Below are 20,977 nucleotides of genomic sequence, written 5' to 3'. Positions count from 1 at the left end.
TTTCAAAAGACCCAGGGAATAAGCTCTCGAGGTCAGAATCTTTGACAATTTCTCTGCGACCTGTGGCCTGGGCAGTGGGCTCGCCTGATGCCACACAAGCTCTGGGCACTGAGCTCTTTACTCTGGGCAAGATCTAAGAAAAGAGATTAACTTGCTTGGCAGATCTGGGAGAAGAGAAAGAGGAAACGTGAGAGAAGGACCCAAATGCAGGCACAGAGCTGGGCCGATGAGCTGGGAGTAGAGCAAACAGCCGGTGGCTTGGCTTGTCCAGCCAAACCCCCATGCGGAGCTTAGAGAACCTGGACTCCCTCCTGCCCAGGGACCCAGAGGCCAGGAGAGGTGGTCCTGGAAGGCAGGAGCCACGTGACAGGAGAAATGTTGTCTTTTTCACGGAAATCGATTCCGGCATTAGGCGGAATCACCGTTAGAAGTTGGCAACCCTCCCTGAGTGGCAGCTGCCAGCAGAGCCTAATTAATCCAGCAGCCGTGGTGGGGAAGAACATGACACTTCATGACTGAAAAACAAGCCTAAAAATAGGCTCCATCTTTTCTCCAATGCCCCTCCACCCTCACCCCTGCTTCCCTCCCCCCGCACGAGCTTCCTGGGAAGGCATGGGGAGAGATGCTGAGGATGAAGAGAAAACGCCAGGGGACAGAAGCAGCCCATCCTCCCGCGATTCTGGGCGACGGGTTTTATTTAGAATCGCCATCCCAGAGATGGATCGGTACCTTGCCTCCTTTCCCTGGATGCCAGTTGGAACTGGGATTTTTGAAGACAAGCCAAGAAATACCAGTTATTTGGTTAACTGAGCTGGATCAAGAGCCCAAGGACAACGACCAAATGCACGAACGTCTTAGAACTGATGGGACGTTCCAAGCGTATCAGGCAGCCGCCAAGATGTCCTGTGCACCCAGCTGCGTCTCAGATGCCGAAGGAAGGCCCTGAGCACGGAGCATCCCCATGGTCCCTGGGACGTGAGGGGAGGCAACAAAAGGATGAGTGGTGTTTTAGAAAGGCATGATGCCCACTTCAAAAATGGGCAAAGATCCCAGTAGACATGTCTCCAAAGACAACACAGGAACGGCCAATGCGCGCAAGAGTGCTCCACACTCATTAGTCAAGAGGGAAATACCAACCGAAAACGAGATGCCACTTCACACCCACGAGGATGGCAAGAATCAAAAAGACAGACAATAGCAAGGGTCAGGGAGCATGTGGAGAGACTGGAATCTTCACACACTGCTGGAGGGAATGCAAAATGCAGCCGCTTTGGAAAACAGTCTGGAAGTCCCTCTCCCTGCTCATGGGAAGCTGGAGCCTGGACTGGAGCCATCAGTGGAATGCTTTATGGTTGGGATTTTGGAATAAGTGGTAGAAAGGAAAAAAAGGGACAATCTGGACCGATCCATGGCAGCTGTAGTGACGGTGGAGGGATGAAATGGTCTGTTTGATGCCCTTGGTCCATCGGAGCTGCCCTGAGGCTGCCCCTTCTCCAGCCTGCACATAATTCTGTAGGCCACTCACACCCTTCCAAGAAATGTCCTTTCTGCTCAAGTCAGACTCAGAGAGAAGGCTCTGCCTACACAGAGAGTAGGCTCTGCCTACTCCAGTCTCTAACAGATGCTTTGGGTAGTAGAGTGATAAACCAATCTCTAAATGTGATTTGGCTTCCCAAATAGATTGATGTGAGGAAGAAATTCCGCTCACTTTTTGCCAGCTCATGAATTCAGGTTCACAGGACAATGACATTTCTTGGCATAAATTAGTACATGGGCACTAGGAGAACTTAGCTAATGACAGTTCAACTCTCAGAACCTACCTCCTGGTGGCCAGTAAAGGGGTAGACAAGATGCCACGCACAGAGGCAGAAGGATTCCCTGGAGTTGAAGACATTTGAGAATCAACAGTTACAGGAAGATGATTCTACTGAACTCTGCTTATCTGCATAAAAGCAGAGCTTCCTGAAAGAATTCAACAGTCATAAATACCCTCCCCAGGAGTTTCACAACCAAAGAAGATTGACTCCTCTCACTGGAGATGGGAAGGAAGCACCAAGAAATTGCCTAAACAGACACTGTCTCCTCTCCATGCTCCTAAAGCTCTTGTTTATTTTTCATAAAAGCCATTTGTTTTTCCAGAAGTGCCTTTTCTCCTCTGCCCCTATTAGAATGGTATATAAGCCCTAAATTCTATTTGCCTACCTGAGTCTCATATTTCTGGGTGCTCCCATGTACATCGATGAATCAAATTTGGTCTTTTCTCCCATTCATCTGTCGGCTTCAGTTTAGTTTGCAGGCCCCACTGACAGAACCTAAGTGGGCTGAGGGAAGGCTTTTCTTCCCTGACACCACACATGAGGTGGACAGATGGATTCACAAATGCTAGTAGGGTCAGCCCAGACCCTACTCTGATCAGAAGACAAGGACCATGTCTTATTTATTAAGGGAGTCCCCCTAATACAAGAACAATTTGTTATACAATGTAAGGTTCAATAAATACCCATTTCATGAATTTCAATGACGAAGCAGCCTTGCCAACATGGGAGTCCCAAGCCCTGTGCACGCAGGACGTCACAGATGCAAAGTGGCTCCAGTTTATGAGTTATCAAAGGAATGGATTTGGTTTTCTTTTATGATTATGGAAATCTGCCTTATTATTTTATAGTATGTCACGTAAACATCTTGACCTAAGCTGAAGGCAGAGGCTTAAACCCACTGAGCCACCCAGGCGCCCTTTTATTTCGTTTTTAAAAGAGAGAGCGCACGAACACATGTACAGGTGAATTATTGTCCATTATTTAAATTCTACAAATAGGGGCACCTGGGTGGCTCAGTGAGTTAAGCATCTGCCTTCAGCTCAAGTCATGATCTCAGGGTCCCGGGATGGAGCCCGACGTCTGGCTTCTTGCTCAGCAGAGAGCCTGCTTCTCCCTCTGGCCCTCCCCCTGCTTGTGCTCTTTCACTCTCTCTCTCTCAAATAAATAAAATCTTTAAATAAACAAATAAACAAGCAAAATTCTACGAATATACCCCCACTTACCCATTATTAGTATTTTTTTTAGAGACTTATTTATTTATTTGACAGACAGAGATCACAAGTAGGCAGAGAGAGAAGGGGAAGCAGGCTCCCTGCTGAGCAGAGAGCCCGATATGGGGCTCGATCCCAGGACCCTGAGATCATGACCTGAGCCGAAGGCAGCGGCTTAACCCACTGAGCCACCCAGGCGCCCCCATTATTAGTATTTTTAAAACATCTTATGCTCATTCATAGTTGTCCATGTTTGTCAGTTTTTCAAAAAAAAGATTTTCTTTATTTGAGAAAGGAAGAGAGCAGGAGTGGAGGGGAGGGGCAGCGGGAGAGGGAGAAGCAGGCTCCCCGCTGACAAGCCTCTGTCCCAACCAAGTTCAAGATGCTTAATGCACAGAGCCACGCACATGCCCCTCCCACTTCCTTGTTTCTCGCTACCTCTTGTGCCTTCCCTCCTTCTTGGGTTCAGTTTCCTTTTACTTCAAGTACCACCTTCAGGAGTTCTGTCAACACGTGCCTCTGAGTGGCATCCTCTCTCGGTACTCCATTGTCAAGAAGGATTTTGGTGCACGCCTCTCAGCTCCCAGCGCCCCACTTTCATAGGGGCCCAAAGCCACACTTCCTGTCCCTCTGAAGCCATGACATCCCCCTACATGTCAGCCCTGACATATCCCAGCTTCCTGAGCCTGAGCTCATCTGCTTTCCATTCTGGTTTGTGTTTCCTCTTTACTTCTCGTACCTAAGGATTTCCCTTTCTTTGTTTGGAGCTCAACTTTATGTTGTTATATTTCATCCTGTGTTTGTCATAGGAGGTGGGGGGGTGGGAGGGTCCACATTAATCTTTTTAGTTTCTATTACTGGAAGTCCAGATATTCTATTTATAACAAATTTCCCTCTTACCAATGTTTATTATTCTCCTTTAAAATAAACATCATATATTTTGATAGAGAAAACAGACATGACAGGGACAGCTGGACACTTCTTGCTCTGTTTCAGGATAAAAATAAAAGATGCAAAATTTTCTTAAAAAAAATTTTTTTTTGAATCTGGTACATATGGAACATTCCCTCAGCAACAATTTGGGAAAAGGCAATCATCCGCCCAAAAAATGGAATTTCCCGTAGGTCTCTATTTTCTCACATCACCCTCACTACTGTTTGCTCTAAGGAGGCGATTCGGTTCAGTATTTTCACCCTCCACGCTAAGGATGGCAAAGCAGCATCTTGAGAAACGGGTCTCTCTGCAAGGAAGTCATCCTCAGGACAGTCCCAGGGCTCAGCTACTCTGGCAAATCAGCAGCTGGCTGGAGGCTGAACTGGTTCCAAATCCTGTGAATTCACAGCTCCTAATAGATGAACAAGATCAATCTCATTTGCATTTCATCGTGACTCAGGAATTCCCTGATATTGCATCCCTGGGTAGATTTAAACAAGTTGGTGTAATTAGCCCAAGGCCTTCAACGTCAGGATATCTGCCTGAGAGATTTCCATACACCCAGTGACAAGACCCAAATGCTCCCATCAAGAAGGAATAGTCCAGGGGCGCCTGGGTGGCTCAGTGGGTTGAGCCTCTGCCTTCGGCTCAGGTCATGATCTCAGGGTCCTGGGATCGAGCCCCGCATTGGGCTCTCTGCTCAGCAGGGAGCCTTCTTCCCCTCCCCCTCTCTCTCTCTGTGCTGCTCTGCCTACTTGTGATCGCTCTCTCTCTCTTTCTGTGTCAAATAAAAAAAATAAAGAAAATCTTAAAGAAAAAAAGGAAGGAATAGTCCAGTTCAGCCTGCTGGCTGGTGAAGGCCTCATGCCCACGGCAGAATCCCAGTACAGCTCCTCTCAGAAATGTCTCATGGTCGAGGCATAGAGAATGGATAAACAGCCACGAGTATCAGTGAGTAAACGGACACACTGCCCAGTTATTCTGTCGGAAATGTGTTCTAAAAAGATCATGTATGGGCCAAGAGGAGAAGCCATGGGTGAGGGTAAAAAGTATTCACAGAGATGACGGCAGAGACAGAAGCAGTCACACACTAGCTCACTGGGGCAGACAGTTCATTTCAACAGAATGTATTTCATGTGACTACACCAATGTCCTGACCTAGGACAGAGGAACCGAAGAAGATGGGCGGGAAGGGGGTCGAGGGTGGGGAGAAGGTCAGACACGCTCCAGTAACCAACTCCGCCATTAATGATAAGAAAACAGCAAGAGAGTAAAGGATATACTTTGCAAAGCCAATGGCGGTCCTGACGAGTGCTGGGTTTATGTCCCTGGGTTCCTTACCCTTCCGAAGGAGCAATGACAACCTCTACCTTGGGAAGGCTGGGTCCCCTTAAGCACTGCCTATCACTTTGGTCCCGGGTGGCCCCGCATGGTGTCGGTTCCCGTTGTGAACACCCGAGTGCGCATTCGGCGGTCAGGGGAACGGCTACCAAGTTAAGACCCCCATGGCACACCACCATCATTGTCGCTTTTCTACAACCAACAGGCGAAGCCATCCCTTTCCCACTGTGAACACTGAGCCAGAGGGAGAAGACAAAGAGCTGTATTCCTTAAGACCAGATTTCATCTTCACATGTCATCCAAAGGGTAGGAAAGGTAAGAGGAAAGGTCCGCCTACTGCAAACGCCATTGAAGACGATATTGCAGAAGGCGGGAGTTCTGGTTTTAGAAGCAGCTAGACTTGTGGATGGAGAGGGGCAGCTGTACTGACTTCCAAGTCACCTTTTTGTCCCAGACACGCAGCCGCAGGGGTGGGCCAGGAGGCTCCCGTGAGGTCGGACAGCCCAGAGGCGGATGGCCAGCTGCCGTGACTCACCTGTTGAGATACACCCGCTTCTCGGTGAACTGCCCGTTGCCATGGTGAGGATCCTCAAAGGGTTCATTCTGGACGACCTCCACCCCTTCTCCGCGGTCGCTCTGTTCATGGCTGTGCTTGCTGATCATGTACAGCTGTCCGATTTTGTACTACAAAACACACAGTGACAGAGAGGTCAGTCAGCCCCACGGCCTCCTTCGGAAACAGACCCCCCCCCCCGCCCTCGTCAATGGTTTGGCAAGCAACGGACAGTCGGCACTTGCTGCCAGTGAAAGAAGGCAGACACACGGGCCTGGTGTTATTTTCCCTCCGGAGCCAGGAGGAGAATCAGTTGTGAGTCGAGTGGAGATACGGCGTGTTCCTGTGAACAGTTTCCACCTCCTGGGTGATGCCTGCTGGGGTGGCTGACGGACTCAGGGCTGGCAGCCCCCCAACCCACAGGCAGCAGCAGGCAGAATGCAGCCCTGGAGCCCCCCCCCCCCCACAATTCCACTCTGGCCCTACGGGGTTAAATGGTGCAAACATCCTATTTTGCGTGGCAACAAACAGGCCAGGATATGTTATTTCTACCCCTTTTCTTACTCATTAATTACACGGGTGGGCACATGGGGACTAGAAGTCACCTAACTCTTCTGGCACCCCGCTCCGACTCTCCAAGTGTCCTCAAGTTCTCTGTCCCCTAGAACAGCCGTTCTCAAGGGTGGCTGGACGTGAGATTCCCCTGGAAGCTTTAACAGACTCCAGCTGGCCAGGGCCCACCATGAATGGAACCCGTATTCACAGACTGATCCACAATGACGGAAGCCTAAGGCATCTTTAACTCCTTTTTGTCCAATTCCACCCACAGTGTAGAGCCTTCCAGCTCGAGGTCCCAGAAGCCACATGTACTTACAGGAAAATGGTAACAGGGAGCAACAGAGACCGTGCACACTCTCTGTCTTGTCTGCGTTTTTAAGCTGTTCTACTCCCCCTCCTGCCTCTCTGAAAACCCCAGGGCCCACAGGCGTGCCTTCCCCCAGTGAACTCTCAAGGTGGCAAAACTAATTGGTTGGAGAAAAGAGAGAGGCACAAGAGAGGACAGAGGGAGTAAAATGACTTTTGCAAGAGGGACGTCTGCTCAGAGTCAGGAGGCACGATGACGCCCCCCCCCAGCTGTGGTCCTTCCCGAAGGTTCGGTGTGAAGGAACACGCACACACTGCATCACATCGTCAAGGCTCCTGGGAAGGGGATAAGCGGCCTGAATCTGCAACAAAATAATGGTGGGCTGTTCTGGGTTGTTCCCCAGAGAGCCCAGGCCAGCTGGGATGTAGGTCTCCTGTCTGTGCATCAGAGACAGAAATCGATTTTATGTTATTTTATTTTATTTTTGAGAGAGAGAAAGAGGGTGAGAGAGGGGGCAGTGAAATGGACAAATCGACAGCGCAGAGAGCCCTAAGACTGAGAGGACACACACCTCCAAAGGGCCCTGTTTCATTGGGAGGTGCAAGGTGAAGACTGTAAAGAAAATCTGAGGGCCTCCGGTCTGGGGGCAGCCCTAGAGCCCAGGCCCAGTAACCATGACATAACCAACATAACGGAGAGCAGCAGGCTGGGTCTTCTCCCCGGGCAGTGCCGCCTGTCCCACACCCGTTTCCAGAATGATCTGCACTTTAAAATGCCTCTAACGTGAGTGTGTACATGCGCGCGTCTGTGCGTACTTGCTGCGCACACTCTGGGGAAGAGGGAGTGCTGAGGAGGATAAGAGCAAGAAAGGGAGAGAAAGCAAAGATAAAAATCTATCTTTGAATTTATTTTCAATTAGAAGCTTGACCTGGTTCCCCTTGAGTAAGTCTGGCTCCTACGTCGCCCTATAAAAACTAACTAGGACTCCTTTCAGGAAGGAGCAGGCCACGTGGGTGGCTCGGGTAGTTAAGTGACTGACTCTTGGTTTTGGCTCAGGGGATGATCCCGGGGTCCCGAAATCGAGCCCCACGTTGGGATCTGCACCATGCATGGAGCCTGCTTGAGATTCTCCCTCGCCCTCTGCCCCTCCCTCACTCACACTGTCTCCTAAAAATAATAATAATAATAATAAGGAAGGAAGACAGTAAGAAAAAGTTTACAGATTGGGGATTCTTGAGATACACCTGTGACGTCACACTCCCCCTTACACACACGGGCACACCAGCCTCTCACAGGAAGGGTGCCCCAGCTGCCCAGGGGCTGGCGACCACACTGACAGCTGCTTTGTACTTGGTGTTCAAAAAACAAGGGTTTGCCTACCAGGGAATATTATTGAGCCATCAAAAGGAATGAAGTACCCATACTGATACAGCTTAATGGGTATCATGGCTTGAACTCTGTTTCCCCAGAATCCTACATCGAAGTCCCAGGACCTCTAAGGGTGACCTTGCTTGGAGACGGAGTCTTTACAAAGGTCATCAAGTTAAAATGAAGTCATTAGGGAGGGCTCTAATCAATAGGACTGGTGTCCTTTTTTTTTTTTTTTTTAAGATTTTACTTACTTATTTGACAGACAGAGATCACAAGTAGGCAGAGAGGCAGGAAGGGGGGACAGGGGGAGGCTGGTTCCCTGCTGAGCAGAAAGCCCGATGCAGGACTCGATCCCAGGGCCCTGAGATCATGACTTGAGCTGAAGGTAGAGGCTTAACCCACTGAGCCACCCAGGTGCCCCAGGACTGGTGTCCTTACCCACAGGGCAAGTTGGACACAGAGACAGAGGGAAGGAAGACAGCACGATGTGACACAGGGAGAAGACATCATCTCTAAGCCAAGGACTGATGGACTAGCTCTGTCCCTTGCGGCCTTCAGGAGGAACCAACCCTGCCCTCTTGGCATCCTGATCCCAGCCTTCCAGCATCCACAACCATGAAGCTATCAAATTCGGGTGGTTCAATCACTCAGCCTGCGGTGTGCTGTTATGGTGGCCTTAGCCAACCAATACAACGGGCACAGGGTTTCTCTGGAAGGGATCAAAGTGTTCTGGTTCTGGACAGAGCAGTAGTTGTACAACACTGGGAACGTACCAGGTGCCACCGACCTGACCTCAACATGATGAATTTTATGGGATGTGATTTTTCAGCTCAAATTTTTTTTTTTTAAGTGTTGACTCTACTTCTGACGCAGATCCGCCTAAAACCAAAGCCCATCAAGGGCTTTGGGGGCGGGGGGCAGGGGCCGGCAGAAGGGAGAGACCCCCCACCGCCGCAACGTCTTTCGGAGCCGCAGCCCACTCACGTATGAAAGACGTAGGTCATCAAGGACAACACACGACCCAGAAGGGCCATTAGCCAGACGCGCGTCAGCGCTGGCTCAGGTGCTTCCTGCTCTGTAGAGAAGGGATGGGGCCGAGGCGGCCGGCAGCTGATTCACCAGCGGCCAGGGAAGGGCCCGGCCGCTCAGCCTCATTGATCATTCCAGTGGCTCCCGAATGAGCCAGTGCCGGGCAGACGCCAGCCTTAGCTCACTGTGATCACGTCAGTCTGGGGGCGACCGACAGACACTGGATGCGGTAACGCAGGTGACATGAGTGGGGGTGGCAGGACACTCAAGGCCAGACACGGTGATGGTCAAGGGCTCGGCAGCCGTCACTTCGTTCCCTCCCCAGCACATCAGGCCTGCTCTGCTGGGAGCGGGGCCATCCAGAAGCAGAGGTTTGGGTCTTGCTTTTAAACCACAAATTAACTCACAACAGACACATGCAGTAAGCAGTTTCTCGGTGACAGGGTGGAGGGCAGGACAGAGATAGTCTTTGAACCATCTATCTCCAAATCACCAGGGAGACTCCTCCAAATATTGGATCCCGGGCCAACCCAGCACTTTTACGTGCAGACTCTTGGGAGGGAGCGGGACATTGGGGTTCTGGCTGGCACACACGCTAGATGACGAAAAGCCACCGGGGCCAAGGCAGCAAAGACAGTCATCAGCAACTACTAAGCCAAAATGTTCCATCTTTAGGGCACCCGCCTTTTCTTTCCTCTTGAATTCTCAGGTTTTTTTGCAAAGCTCTATCTCTCGTTTAGTGAAAATACCACATTCCTCATCACTGTCTCCAAGCAAACTCATACGGCAAAGGAAGGCTGCTGAATCCAAAGGTTCCACAGGGCTCTTTAGACTTTGAAGCCAGAGGGGCGCTTGGGGGGCTCAGTGAGTTTAGCATCTGCCTTTGGCACAGGTCACGGTCCCAGGGTCCTGGGATCGAGTCCCGTGTCAGGCTCCCTGCTCAGCGGGAAGTCTGTTTCTTCCTCTGCCGCTCGCCCTACTCGTGCACAAACTCTCTCTCTCTCTCTCAGATAAATAAATAAAATCTTTAAAAAAAAAAAAAAAAAAAAAAAAGGGAAAGACTTTGAAGCCAGAGAATGGATAACAATCTGGTGACCGGGAGACTTGAGTCTCTCATACGGGAGTGACTTTCTCCAGGCCACATGGCAGAGCTGGGATTTGAACATCATGGGCTCCGTCCTGTTTCCTCTCTACCCAAGTTCGGCCCTTATTTCTCTGACAGGTGAATGGCTTTCACAAGTCTAGGCCTCACCATGATTTTGAAAAAGGGGATAGCTGGGAGCCACTGCCTCTGAACTTGGCTATTTCAGAAGCTGAACGACCTGAGCCTGAGAGCGTGTGAAAGATCGAAGTTGTTTAAACTGTGCCCACACGTGGAAGAAGGGAGCAATTATGCTCTAACTTTGTAAAATCAATTGTTATAATTCCAGAGTTTAGGTAATCATCACTAGAGGCAATCACGATCAGCGACAGCTCCGTGCTGCAAGGCTGACCCCCGCGTGAGCCGTCATCAGAACAGCTACCCCGAATGATGATCTCCGCAGTCAAAAAACATCATGGGGGTTCAGGTCCTCCCCACTTGCACACAGGGCTGCATGTTTCACAGAGCCGCAAAACTGGAAGGAAGGCACAGTCGCATAAATGTGCCCGGGGAAGCCGAGCGTTTTCATCAGTCGATAATGACTGCAAACTCTATGACCAGACGCGATCGAGTTACTCAGTACAGTTCAACCTGACGGGCACCTGGGGGGCTCCGACGGTTAAGCATCCGACTCTTGATTCCAGCTCTCGGAGTCATGAGGTCCAAGCCCTGTAACTGGGCGCCACGCTCAGCGGGCAGTCCGTTTGAGATTCTCTCTCTCCCTCTGGCCCTCCACCCCCCACCCCCCCACTCCTGCTCTCTCTCTCAAATCAATCAGTAATCTTAAAAAAAAAAATACAGTTCAACCTCAAACCTTGATTTCATTATTTTTTTTAAAGATTTTATTTATTTACTTGACAGAGATCACAATAGTCAGAGAGGCAGGCAGAGGGGGCAAGCAGAGAGCTTGATGCAGGGCTCAATTCCAGGACCTTGAGATCACGACCTGAGCCGAAGGCAGAGGCTTTAACCCACTGAGCCACCCAGGCGCCCTCCAACCTTGTTTTAGAGAAGGTGGCTCTAAGCCATAACTCCTGAGTATACAGATGATTGATCGAGTGTCACCAAAAACTTGCCACAAGTATTGGACCCAAAGTTTTAGGCTCAACAGCACCCCAAGCTATGACTGGTTTCTACTTCACTGCCCCTTCCCAAGTGTTGAGCCTCAGAGATCTCTGTGAGGTCCGACTCTCATATTTCCCCATCCTAAAGAACCAAGGTTGGGGGGAGGGGCTGTCATCTTCCCTCCAATCAATCCCTGTGTCCTCCCTTCCTGTCCCCTTTCTCTGTCTCCATTGGTCCCGATACCATTTCTAAACATCAGGTCTCAAAAGTGGAGGTAAGGGCTGTAATAAATGTTACCAACTCTGGATGGCGCTATTCCCTAAAGACAGGACTCAGGACATCCACAGCCCTGTCCCAGGAATTAAAATGTACATCTACTTTTGCTTTTGCCTTCAAAACGGATGGATGCCACACGACCTGGTAATCACGGAGCGACATCTGGCCCTCTGACTTAAACACAGCACCATGTATTTTTCCATCTGTGAGATGGGCGTGATTCCTGCCCGTCTCTCTCCGGCTTTGTGGATGGAGGAACAAGCAGGAGGTGACACAATTTGGCGTTCTTGGAATTTTGCCACATTATTCACGCCACTAGTCACGCTTTTGTCAAAGCTCTTCCAGCTTTCCCCACTCTCAAAGCCCACCTGAACAATGGCCTCACGATGCGCAAAATGCACACTGCAAAGAGAGCCCGAAACGTTTTATCTTCAGGTGCATTGTGGGGCCTACATTGTAACTACACACAGGGAAGGAGATACAACGAGTCTAGCCTTTAACAACCTCCTCTCAGAATGCTAGGGGCTAGAGCGGGCTGTTTTCCGTAACCCACAGCCCAGCCAAGGCACCAGGACAAATGTTCTGGTCCAGTGGCTGGCCAGCTACATGGGTTGATGCTTGTTTTTTAAAGCGTGTAGACTATATGGCCTGAAAAGTTAAAAACGTTTACTAGCTGATCCTTCGTCACAGGGAAAGTCTGCTGCCTCCTGTTCTAGGTACCTGGTGCTTACTCCGGTCTGGGCCAGCCTTAGCTGTTCGCCGAGACCTGTGCTCTCTGGCGTGGTAGCCACATGGCTAGTGGACATCTGAAACATGGCCTGTGCTGCGGAGGGGCTGAAACTTTAAATTTTCTTTCATTTTAATGAATTTAAATTTTAAAACTGACACTTGATGCGGCTGCTTAGAAAACTTTTACACAAGAGTTGAAACACCTTGGGTATGTGAATCTACCTTTTCAGCTAGAAATTCTCATTGAGGGTAAACTCAGATCAGATGCCTCCAATGAAAATTTAGGACCTGACTTGGGATTGCCCTAGGTGTAAAATGCACACTGGATTTTGAAGGCTTAGTAACAACCACAACAAAACACGTTTTTATACATAATCCATATGTTTATTACATATTGAAAGCATAGTATTCTAGACATAATGGGTAACTGAAATCTATTCTTAAAACGAACCTCACCTGGTGCCCCAGTTAGTTAAACATCTGCCTCCAGATCCCCAATCAGAGGTGGTTCTGCTTGGCAGGGAGCCTGCCTCTCCCTCTGCCCCTTCCCCTGCTTGTGCTCTCTAACTCTCAAATGAATAAATAAAATCTTTTAAAAAATTAACTTCAGGGGCACCTGGGTGGCTCAGTGGGTTAAAGCCTCTGCTTTCGGCTCAGGTCATGATCTCGAGGTCCTGAGATCGAGCCCCAAATCAGACTCTCTGCTCAGCAGGGAGCCTACTTCCTCCTCTGCCTGCCTCTCTGCCTACTTGTGATCTCTGTTTCTGTCAAATAAATAAATAAAATCTTTTTTAAAAAATTAACTTCAGGGAGCTTGAGTGTCTGAGTTGGTTAAGCAGTCTGCCTTTGGCTCAGGTCATGATCTTGGAGTCCCGGGACTGAGTCCCACATCAGACTCCCTGCTTGGCGGGGAGTCTGCTTCTCCCTCTGACCCTCCCCCACGCATGCTCTCTCTCTTTCTCACTCAAATAAATCAACAAATAAAATCTTTAAAAAAAATTAACCACACCTGTTCCTTCTTACTTTAATGGGGCTTCTAGAAAATCCTGAATTACCTATGTGGCTTCCATTTGTGCCTCCCATGTTTCTCCCAGTGCTGGTCCAGACCCTCATCTGGGCCAAGGGGGACTGAGAGGCCACGATGCCACAGCAAGACTTCGGAGGCTGGCTGGTCAGGCAAGGGTTTCCATGTGTGTCCAGGCTAACGAGGTGGGGCACTGACAATTAGGAATGCATTTGGAGAAGCTTTCCTCTTCTGAGGACTGGCGATTACCAGGGCTCTGGAGAGGTGATAATTGCTCCCAGCGTGCTGTGGTGGAAAGCACCGGGGTTTTAAAAATCGAAACCTGGAGCCAAAGTCCTGATGTGGCCTTTGATTAGTTCTGTAACCTTAGACAATTTATTTTATCCAAGCCACAGTTTCTGATCATTAAAATGGGACTAACAAAATACCTCACAGGACAGGTGAGAATCAAGTGGGAAACAACTTACAAATTAAAATGCTTTGTAAAATGTAAAATTGTACACAAGCCGCCACGGCCATTACTCCTTCTGTGGGTCGACGAGTGGCCTGGGTCTTGAGCTCTGTTTTGCTCATCTCCCTGTAACGCCACAGTTCCGCAAGGGACGCCAGAACCAGGCATTGCCACACACCTGTGCAACGCAAACACCAAAGAACAGTGGACCATGCGCCCAAGAACTTTTCCTTCTGTGAGAATCTGAATAGATGGTCATCAGACTTAACACTTCCCGAACGTAAAAATGTCTGGGAACCTCCACTTACATGAGGTACTTAGAGTAGTCAAGTTCAAGGATATAGAAAAAAGAATGGTGGTTGCTGGAGGAGGGGAGCGGTTAGTGTGTAACAGGAAGATGAAAATGTTCTGGAGACAGATGGTGGTGACAGTTGTCCAAAACCATGAATGCACTCAAAGCCACCGAACTGTACCCTTAAAAATGGTTAAGATGATTGGGGTGCCTGGGTGGCTCAGTGGGTTAAAGCCTCTGCCTTCGGCTCAGGTCGTGATCCCAGGGTCCTGGGATTGAGCCCCATGTCAGGCTCTCTGCTCCGCTGGGAGCCTGCTTCCTCCTCTCTCTCTGCCTGCCTCTCTGCCTACTTGTGATTTCTCTCTGTCACATAAATAAAATTTAAAAAAAAAATGGTTAAGATGATCAATTTTGGGGCGCCTGGGTGGCTCAGTGGGTTAAGCCGCTGCCTTCGGCTCAGGTCATGATCTCGGAGTCCTGGGATCGAGTCCCACATCGGGCTCTCTGCTCAGCAGGGAGCCTGCTTCCTCCTCTCTGCCTGCCTCTCTGCCTACTTGTGATCTCTCTCTGTCAAATAAATAAATAAAATCTTTAAAAAAAAAAAATGATCAATTTTATGTGACGTCTGATTCAGCTCCATTATTTTTCTTTATGCTTCTGTTTAAAATCCAGTAGAGTTAACATCCAGTGTACTGTTTCAGGTGTACAGTATAGTGACTCAAAACTTTCTAAGGACACCCGGCGTGCTCACCACGGCAGGTGCATGCCTTTGTCCCCATCACCAATTTTTTTTTTAAAGATTTATTTATCTATTTATTTAACAGACAGAGATCACAAGTAGGCAGAGAGGCAGGCAGAGAGAGAGGGAAGCAGGCTCCCCGCTGAGCAGAGAGCCCGATGTGGGACTCGATCCCAGGACCTTGGAATCATGATCTGAGCCGAAGGCAGAGGCTTAACCCACTGAGCCACCCAGGCGCCCTATCCTCATCACAATTCTTAAAAAAGCCTGCAAACTGGTCATCCTCCCGGGAGCGTGGCTCACCTGCGTTGTACCTCAAGCTAGCCATCTATCAGTGATTCTCTTTTTATCATGTGAAAAAAAAAAATTTTTTTTCCCGTTATGAAAAAATTTTTTAAAAAACAGGGACGTTTGGGTGCCTGGGTGGCTGAGTTGGTTAAGCAACTGCCTTCAGCTCAGCTCATGATCCCAGGGTTCCGGGATCAAGTCCCGCATCGGGCTCCCTGCTCAGTGGGGAGCCTGCTTCTCCCTCTGACCCTCCCATGTCTCATGCTAGTTCTCTCTCTCACATCCTCTTTCTCTCTCTCTCTCTCTCTCTCGATCTCTCTCAAATAAATAAATAAATTGTTTTTAAAAAAAAAAAGAACAGGGACAGTTACATTTAATGGATCTTTGGTTTAAAAGTTAACTTGATGGTGTAGAGCTGAGCCTATAGGAGAACAACAAAGGGACTTCCCTCTGAGACAATGTTGCAAGACTGCCGTGATTCCTGCCACCAGCCCGTTAGTTGTCTGGCTCGTGGTGCCCTAAAGTGAAATGTCTTTAATTAGTATCAGCGTTCTGGAACATTCCCAGTGCTGCTGCTCCCAAGTAACTTTTTTTTTTGAAGATTTTATTTATTTACTTGAGAAGGTGCACAAGGGGGGCGGGGCACAGACAGAGAGGGAGAAGCAGACTCCCCACTGAGAAAGGAGCCTGATGCAGGACTCAAGCCCTCCAGCTCTCGATTCCACGATCCCATGAACCTGGGCTTATGACCTGGGACGAAGGCAGTTGCTTAACCAACCACCCAGGTGCCCAGTAACCTGGTTTTGACTATGTCCCCTTGCAAAGACCCTAGCAGAAGGGAAAGAATGATTAACTGAATACAAATGCACGCTGACCGCTGATTCCACCATCCTCAACACAAGACAACAAAAACACCAGCTCCTTACGGAACTTGACCATCACATTTCATGACCTCGCCCCTCCATTTGCTCGTCAGCCCGGCATTCTGCAGCGCTGTGGGAAGACCAAGTCCTATTTCTTTGGGGAAGGCAATGTGTGTTTTTACTTCCAAGGGCTGGATCTAATTTGGGTTCTGCAAGGACACAACTGCTAACCTCTTAGCCTTTCTGGCTCTCTGATTCGATGTCCAGATTTCTCCATGCAGACAAGGAGGTTTCAAAAAAAAAAAAAAAAAAAAAGGTGTAAGGTTCTCGGGTGTTTCGTCAGATCTCTCCCTGCCAGGTCAATAAACCACGAAAACCAATATCCGATCCCACAAAGAAGATACAAACCTGCAGCTCATATTTTCAAGATATCACTGTATCATCACATATTTATCTTTTCTCCTGGATTTTTATAAGCAGCCCTCTGAGGTGTCTTGTTTACGTAATACCCGTGTCATTTTGCCCGGGTACAGGAATGAAAGAGCTGATAAAAAAAGATTTAAGAAGGAGCTGGGTTATGGACATTTAATTCAAAAAAAAAAAAAAAACCTTTTGTGAAAAACTCATATAAACAGCATCATCCCACGATGCTTCCCCCCATCCTAAGTTTTAGACTGAACTGAAAAGAAAAAATAGAGCAGTGTAGCACTCAGGATAGGCTTCATGCTGGTGCAAGCTTAGCTGTCCCCTGGCTGTCACAACTCTGCAAATCGTTTCCAGGACACCCGGTGTCATTTACCTGCCCCAGTACAGGAAGGTGAGACAACACAGTGAAGAAGTCAGAGTGCACATTTGATCTGCTCCTTCCAACACTGGCTCCCTCCAGGGTGGAAGGCTCGGGGGGAGGAGGTATTCTACCCCAACAATTCATTTGATGCCAATACTGAACAGCCCAACTGATAAGATGCGGCAGACATCAGCTATGTTATAAGCATCAGCTAGAGCAGGTGTCATCCCTGTGTACTTATAAATAAGAAGCTGAACGAATTAGCCTTTATGGTGTGCCAGGAAGAGCCACGGAGAGTGTAAAGACAGAAAGGCTAGAACTCAACTCAAGGCTACAGGGGGCAGTTGGCCTTCACGGAAGAATGTGAGATTTCTCCAGACAGTGGTTGTGAGGACAGTCTTGGCTCTGGAGAACCTCGTCTGTTCTGGTCTGGAAGCTGAACAAGCATTCAGGGTGTGTCAGCCCCAGCAGACACTGGAAGCAGAACTATGGGCAAGACAGACCTGGTCTCCGGGGAAGGAGAGGGTTTTTCATAGACGTTCCGCCGTAAAGACATAAGGCTACAAGCTACAAGGAGCCTGGGCCTCTGTCTGAGCTATCAAACCATTTGCCAAGAAAGGTGAAACCGACTGCAACTCAAGTAAATGGAGAGGTTTGGTGACAGGTCTGACCTTTAGAAAGCAATCAAGGCACTTGTGTTGACTACAGAACACAAACCCACAAGACCAAAAAACGGAGGCCGAGCTTTCCTGGGAAAAGTATCCTGCATCATCTCCTTGCTGCCCCCTTGTCGGTGTTCCTCTCCTTAACCTTGACCTCATACTAACCAAAGATGTCTTCAAGGGAGAGGTCCTTCTGCACCCTGCACCGCAGGCAGCAGGGGCTTTCCAGATTAAGGGTCCTTCCTGTTTGTGAAGCCTATCCCCATGCCTATCAATCTTTTAGGAAAATGACCATCAGCATCCGGGAAAGCTGTAGTATTGGCCGAAAGTAGAAATACACTTGCAGGAATGATAGCAATTAGTTTTAGTATCTTCCAGACCTTTTGAGAACAGAAGGGCAACTGAACGCAGAGAGAAGCACTTGCTGCTTCATATACACTTGAACAATGGGAGTTTTCACTGTTTTGAAAGAGTTATTCAAGCCACTTCGTGCCTAGAATAACATTAGAAGGTCACTGAACTCCTTTGCTTGCTTAAGTGCTAGCCAGCTCAGCGAGCTATCCAGCAATGCTGAGAGTCGTGACCAGGTTCTATCTGGGGATCTAAGTTGGAAACGTTCCAGTACCTTTCTTCACCCCACGTTGGAGCGGAGGCCCCAGGTTTTACGCATATGATACCTATAAATCCATAGGTAGCCAGAATCTATGGCGCCTCTGGCTGGCTGCAAGACAGGAGGGGACCCTTCTCTTACAGCAATGGCAGCCTAAGGCTCTTCTGTCCCCGGTAAAATGCAGCAGACAATGGATTGAGAAAAGCAAATCGTCGTCAACTCCTGCTCTCCTGAGACTGTTAATGAAAATAGGCAAAACAGAGTAAACTGGGTAGAACAGCAGAACTTACAACATTAACAAATCTATCTGCTGAGCTCCTCTTACATTCTGGACTTACTCTAATGACCTGGAGAGAGATTTTATCAACTGCTACTTTGAAAGCCGAGTGGTGGCCCTCTCTTCCCCGCGTCTACAGCTGGCAGCCCAGCTGACTCTGTGTACCCTCCTCAGGGAAGACGGGGACAAGTCCCAGAGGCAATGGTGTTTTCAAAGGGTTGGGAGAAAAGAGAATGTAGCAGACAAAAGGAGGAACATGAAGTGTTGCTTTTCTGAGGATTTTTAATTTTTTTTTTTTAACTGTGGTAAAATATGCATAAGAAAATCAACCATTGGAACTCTTTTTAAATGTACGATTCGGAGATGTTAAGTACGTTCCCAGTGTTGTTTGACCATGACCACAACCCATTGCCAGACTTTTTCATCTTTTTCATCATCTCCAAATGACACTCTGTACCCATTAGACGACTTTTTTTTTTTTTTAAAGATTTTATTTGTTTATTTGACAGTGAGAGAGAGACAGATCACAAGCAGGCAGAGAGGCAAGCAGAGAGAGAGAGAGGAAAGCAAGCTCCCCGCGGAGCAGAGAGCCCGATGAGGGACTCAATCCCAGAATCCTGGGATCATCACCTGAGTTGAAGGCAGAGGCTTTAACCCACTGAACCACCAAGGCGCTCCCCGCTGTTGGACAACTTCCAATCCCTCCCATTACCCCCCACCCCAGTCAATGACCTCTTATCTCCAAATCTCCAGATTAGGCTACTGTAGGTACTTAGGTAAGTGGACTCGTATAATATGTGTGTGTCCTTCTGTGTCTGGCTTACTTCACTTGGCATGATGTCCTCAAGGCTTATCCCTATCGTGCATGTGTCAGAATGCCCTTCCTTTTGAAGGGCGAGTAATATTCCACTGTGCAGACACACCACGTTTCGTTGACACATTCATCTGCAGAGGGATATCTGGGTGGTTTCCACCCTTCGGCTGTAACTCTGAGTAACTGTGACGAACACTGGAGTACAAGAATTGTTGAGTCCCCGCTTCCAAGTCTTTTGAGTTAATACCTAGAAGTGGAATTACTCGGTCAACTCCAAGTTCTTTCCTGAATCTCTCACTCTTTCACAGCTCATTTTAGGTGGTGTATGGGCCTTTCAGACTCTTCTTCCAAATAAGTACCGAGACAACCCTGGGAGAGATGTCAACCATATGATTTATTTAAACCAGAAATGTTCATCGGTAGACACTTCCGGTGGAACACAGATGGACTGAGATGGTGGGAATGATTTAGGGTGGTGGAAAGTGTCCTTTGGAAATGCTCCGGTTGCAAACGTAAGATAAACTCAATGCAATAAACTCATTTAAGTCACAAAGGCCCTGACACATTCACGAACGCTTGCAACTCTTTGTAAACGAGCCACAAAGAGGCAGTTATTACTCAGGGAGCCTGGTGGTGGGCACGACCTGTAGAGGCACCTCTATTTCTGTGACAGGAGCTATATTCAGTATTCTTTTGATGGTCCAACCAGGAATGTAGTAAATTATAGAATCACAACCAAGAAGGCAGCCAGCAGTCCTGAGAACTGACTTAGAACCACACGTGTAGGATTTACATGCAAAGGTTTGGGGTGAAAAAGCCATTCTTGGTAATTTGCATTTTTCTTTTATTCCTTGTAAATTAAGTTACTTTTTATTCTATTTTAGCTGACAATGACTCTTGAAAAAGTAACCCTGGAAATGATTTTAAACTCTGCAGTAGACTATATGGATTTTCTTTTTTCTTTTTCTTTTTCTTTCTTTTTTTGAGTAATTACTTTGGTGGTTTTTAGTGTATCCACAAGGTTGTACAACCATCACCACCACCTAGCTCCAGAACATTCTCATCATCCCCAAAAGAAACTCCAGCCCCATTAGCAGTCACTGGCCATCTCCCCGCACCTAGCCCCTATCAACCCACTAATGTATGTTCTGTCTACGGTTGTGTCTATTTTGACATTTTATGCAGATGGAATCATTCAGTATGTGGCTTTTTGTGACTGACTTCTTTCATTTAGAATCATGTTTGTTTTTTAAGAGATTTTATTTATTTATTCGACAGACAGAGATCACAAGTAAGCAGAAAGGCAGGCAGAGAGAGAGGACAGGAAGCAGGCTCCCTGCTGAGCAGAGAGCCTGATGTGGGGCTCAATCCCAGGACCCTGAGACCATGACCTGAGCTGAAGGCAGAGGATTTAACCCACTGAGCCACCCAGACACCCCTAGAATCATGTTTTTAACATTCCTCCATGTTGTAGCATGTATCAATAGTTCCATCCTTTTTTTTTTTTTTAACCAAAGAATGTTCCATTGTATGGATATACCACATTTTATTCATTCACCCATCAGTTGGACATTTGGGTTGTTTCTATTTTTTGGCCAGTATAAATAATGCTTCTATAAAATATGTGTACAAGCCTTTGTGTAGACGTATGTTTTCAGTTCTCTTGGGTAGATACCTAGGGGAGGAACTACTAGGCTACAGGTAACCCTGCGTTTAACCTTTTGAGGAACCGTTCACCTCTCCACAGCAGCCGCGCCATTTTACATCCCGACCAGTAAGGTGCCATATTTACGTTTGATAGTTTTTGTTTACTTATATTAGGAGAAAGTCAACCAAGGG

General features: G+C 48.1%; 1 protein-coding gene across 3 annotated transcripts in view; it reads right to left on the bottom strand.

Moving 5' to 3' along the window:
• Positions 1 to 20,977, bottom strand: part of PITPNC1 (phosphatidylinositol transfer protein cytoplasmic 1) — a 252,041-nt gene that overhangs the window by 114,859 nt on the left and 116,205 nt on the right. For 2 of the 3 annotated variants that reach the window (XR_009400532.1, XM_059381053.1), the window contains exon 2: positions 5,838 to 5,986. Coding sequence is in view for 1 of the 3 variants with exons in the window: in XM_059381053.1 (XP_059237036.1) it covers positions 5,838 to 5,986 (149 nt within the window). In the remaining 2 variants the exon portion in view is untranslated. Of the gene's footprint in view, positions 1 to 4,072; positions 4,374 to 5,837; positions 5,987 to 20,977 lie in introns of those variants that run through there. The other variant, XR_009400533.1, reaches the window with a different exon arrangement.

This window comes from Mustela nigripes, chromosome 16, assembly GCF_022355385.1.
Source record: "Mustela nigripes isolate SB6536 chromosome 16, MUSNIG.SB6536, whole genome shotgun sequence".
Lineage (NCBI taxonomy): Eukaryota > Metazoa > Chordata > Mammalia > Carnivora > Mustelidae > Mustela > Mustela nigripes.
This window is presented reverse-complemented; position numbering and strand designations above follow the sequence as displayed.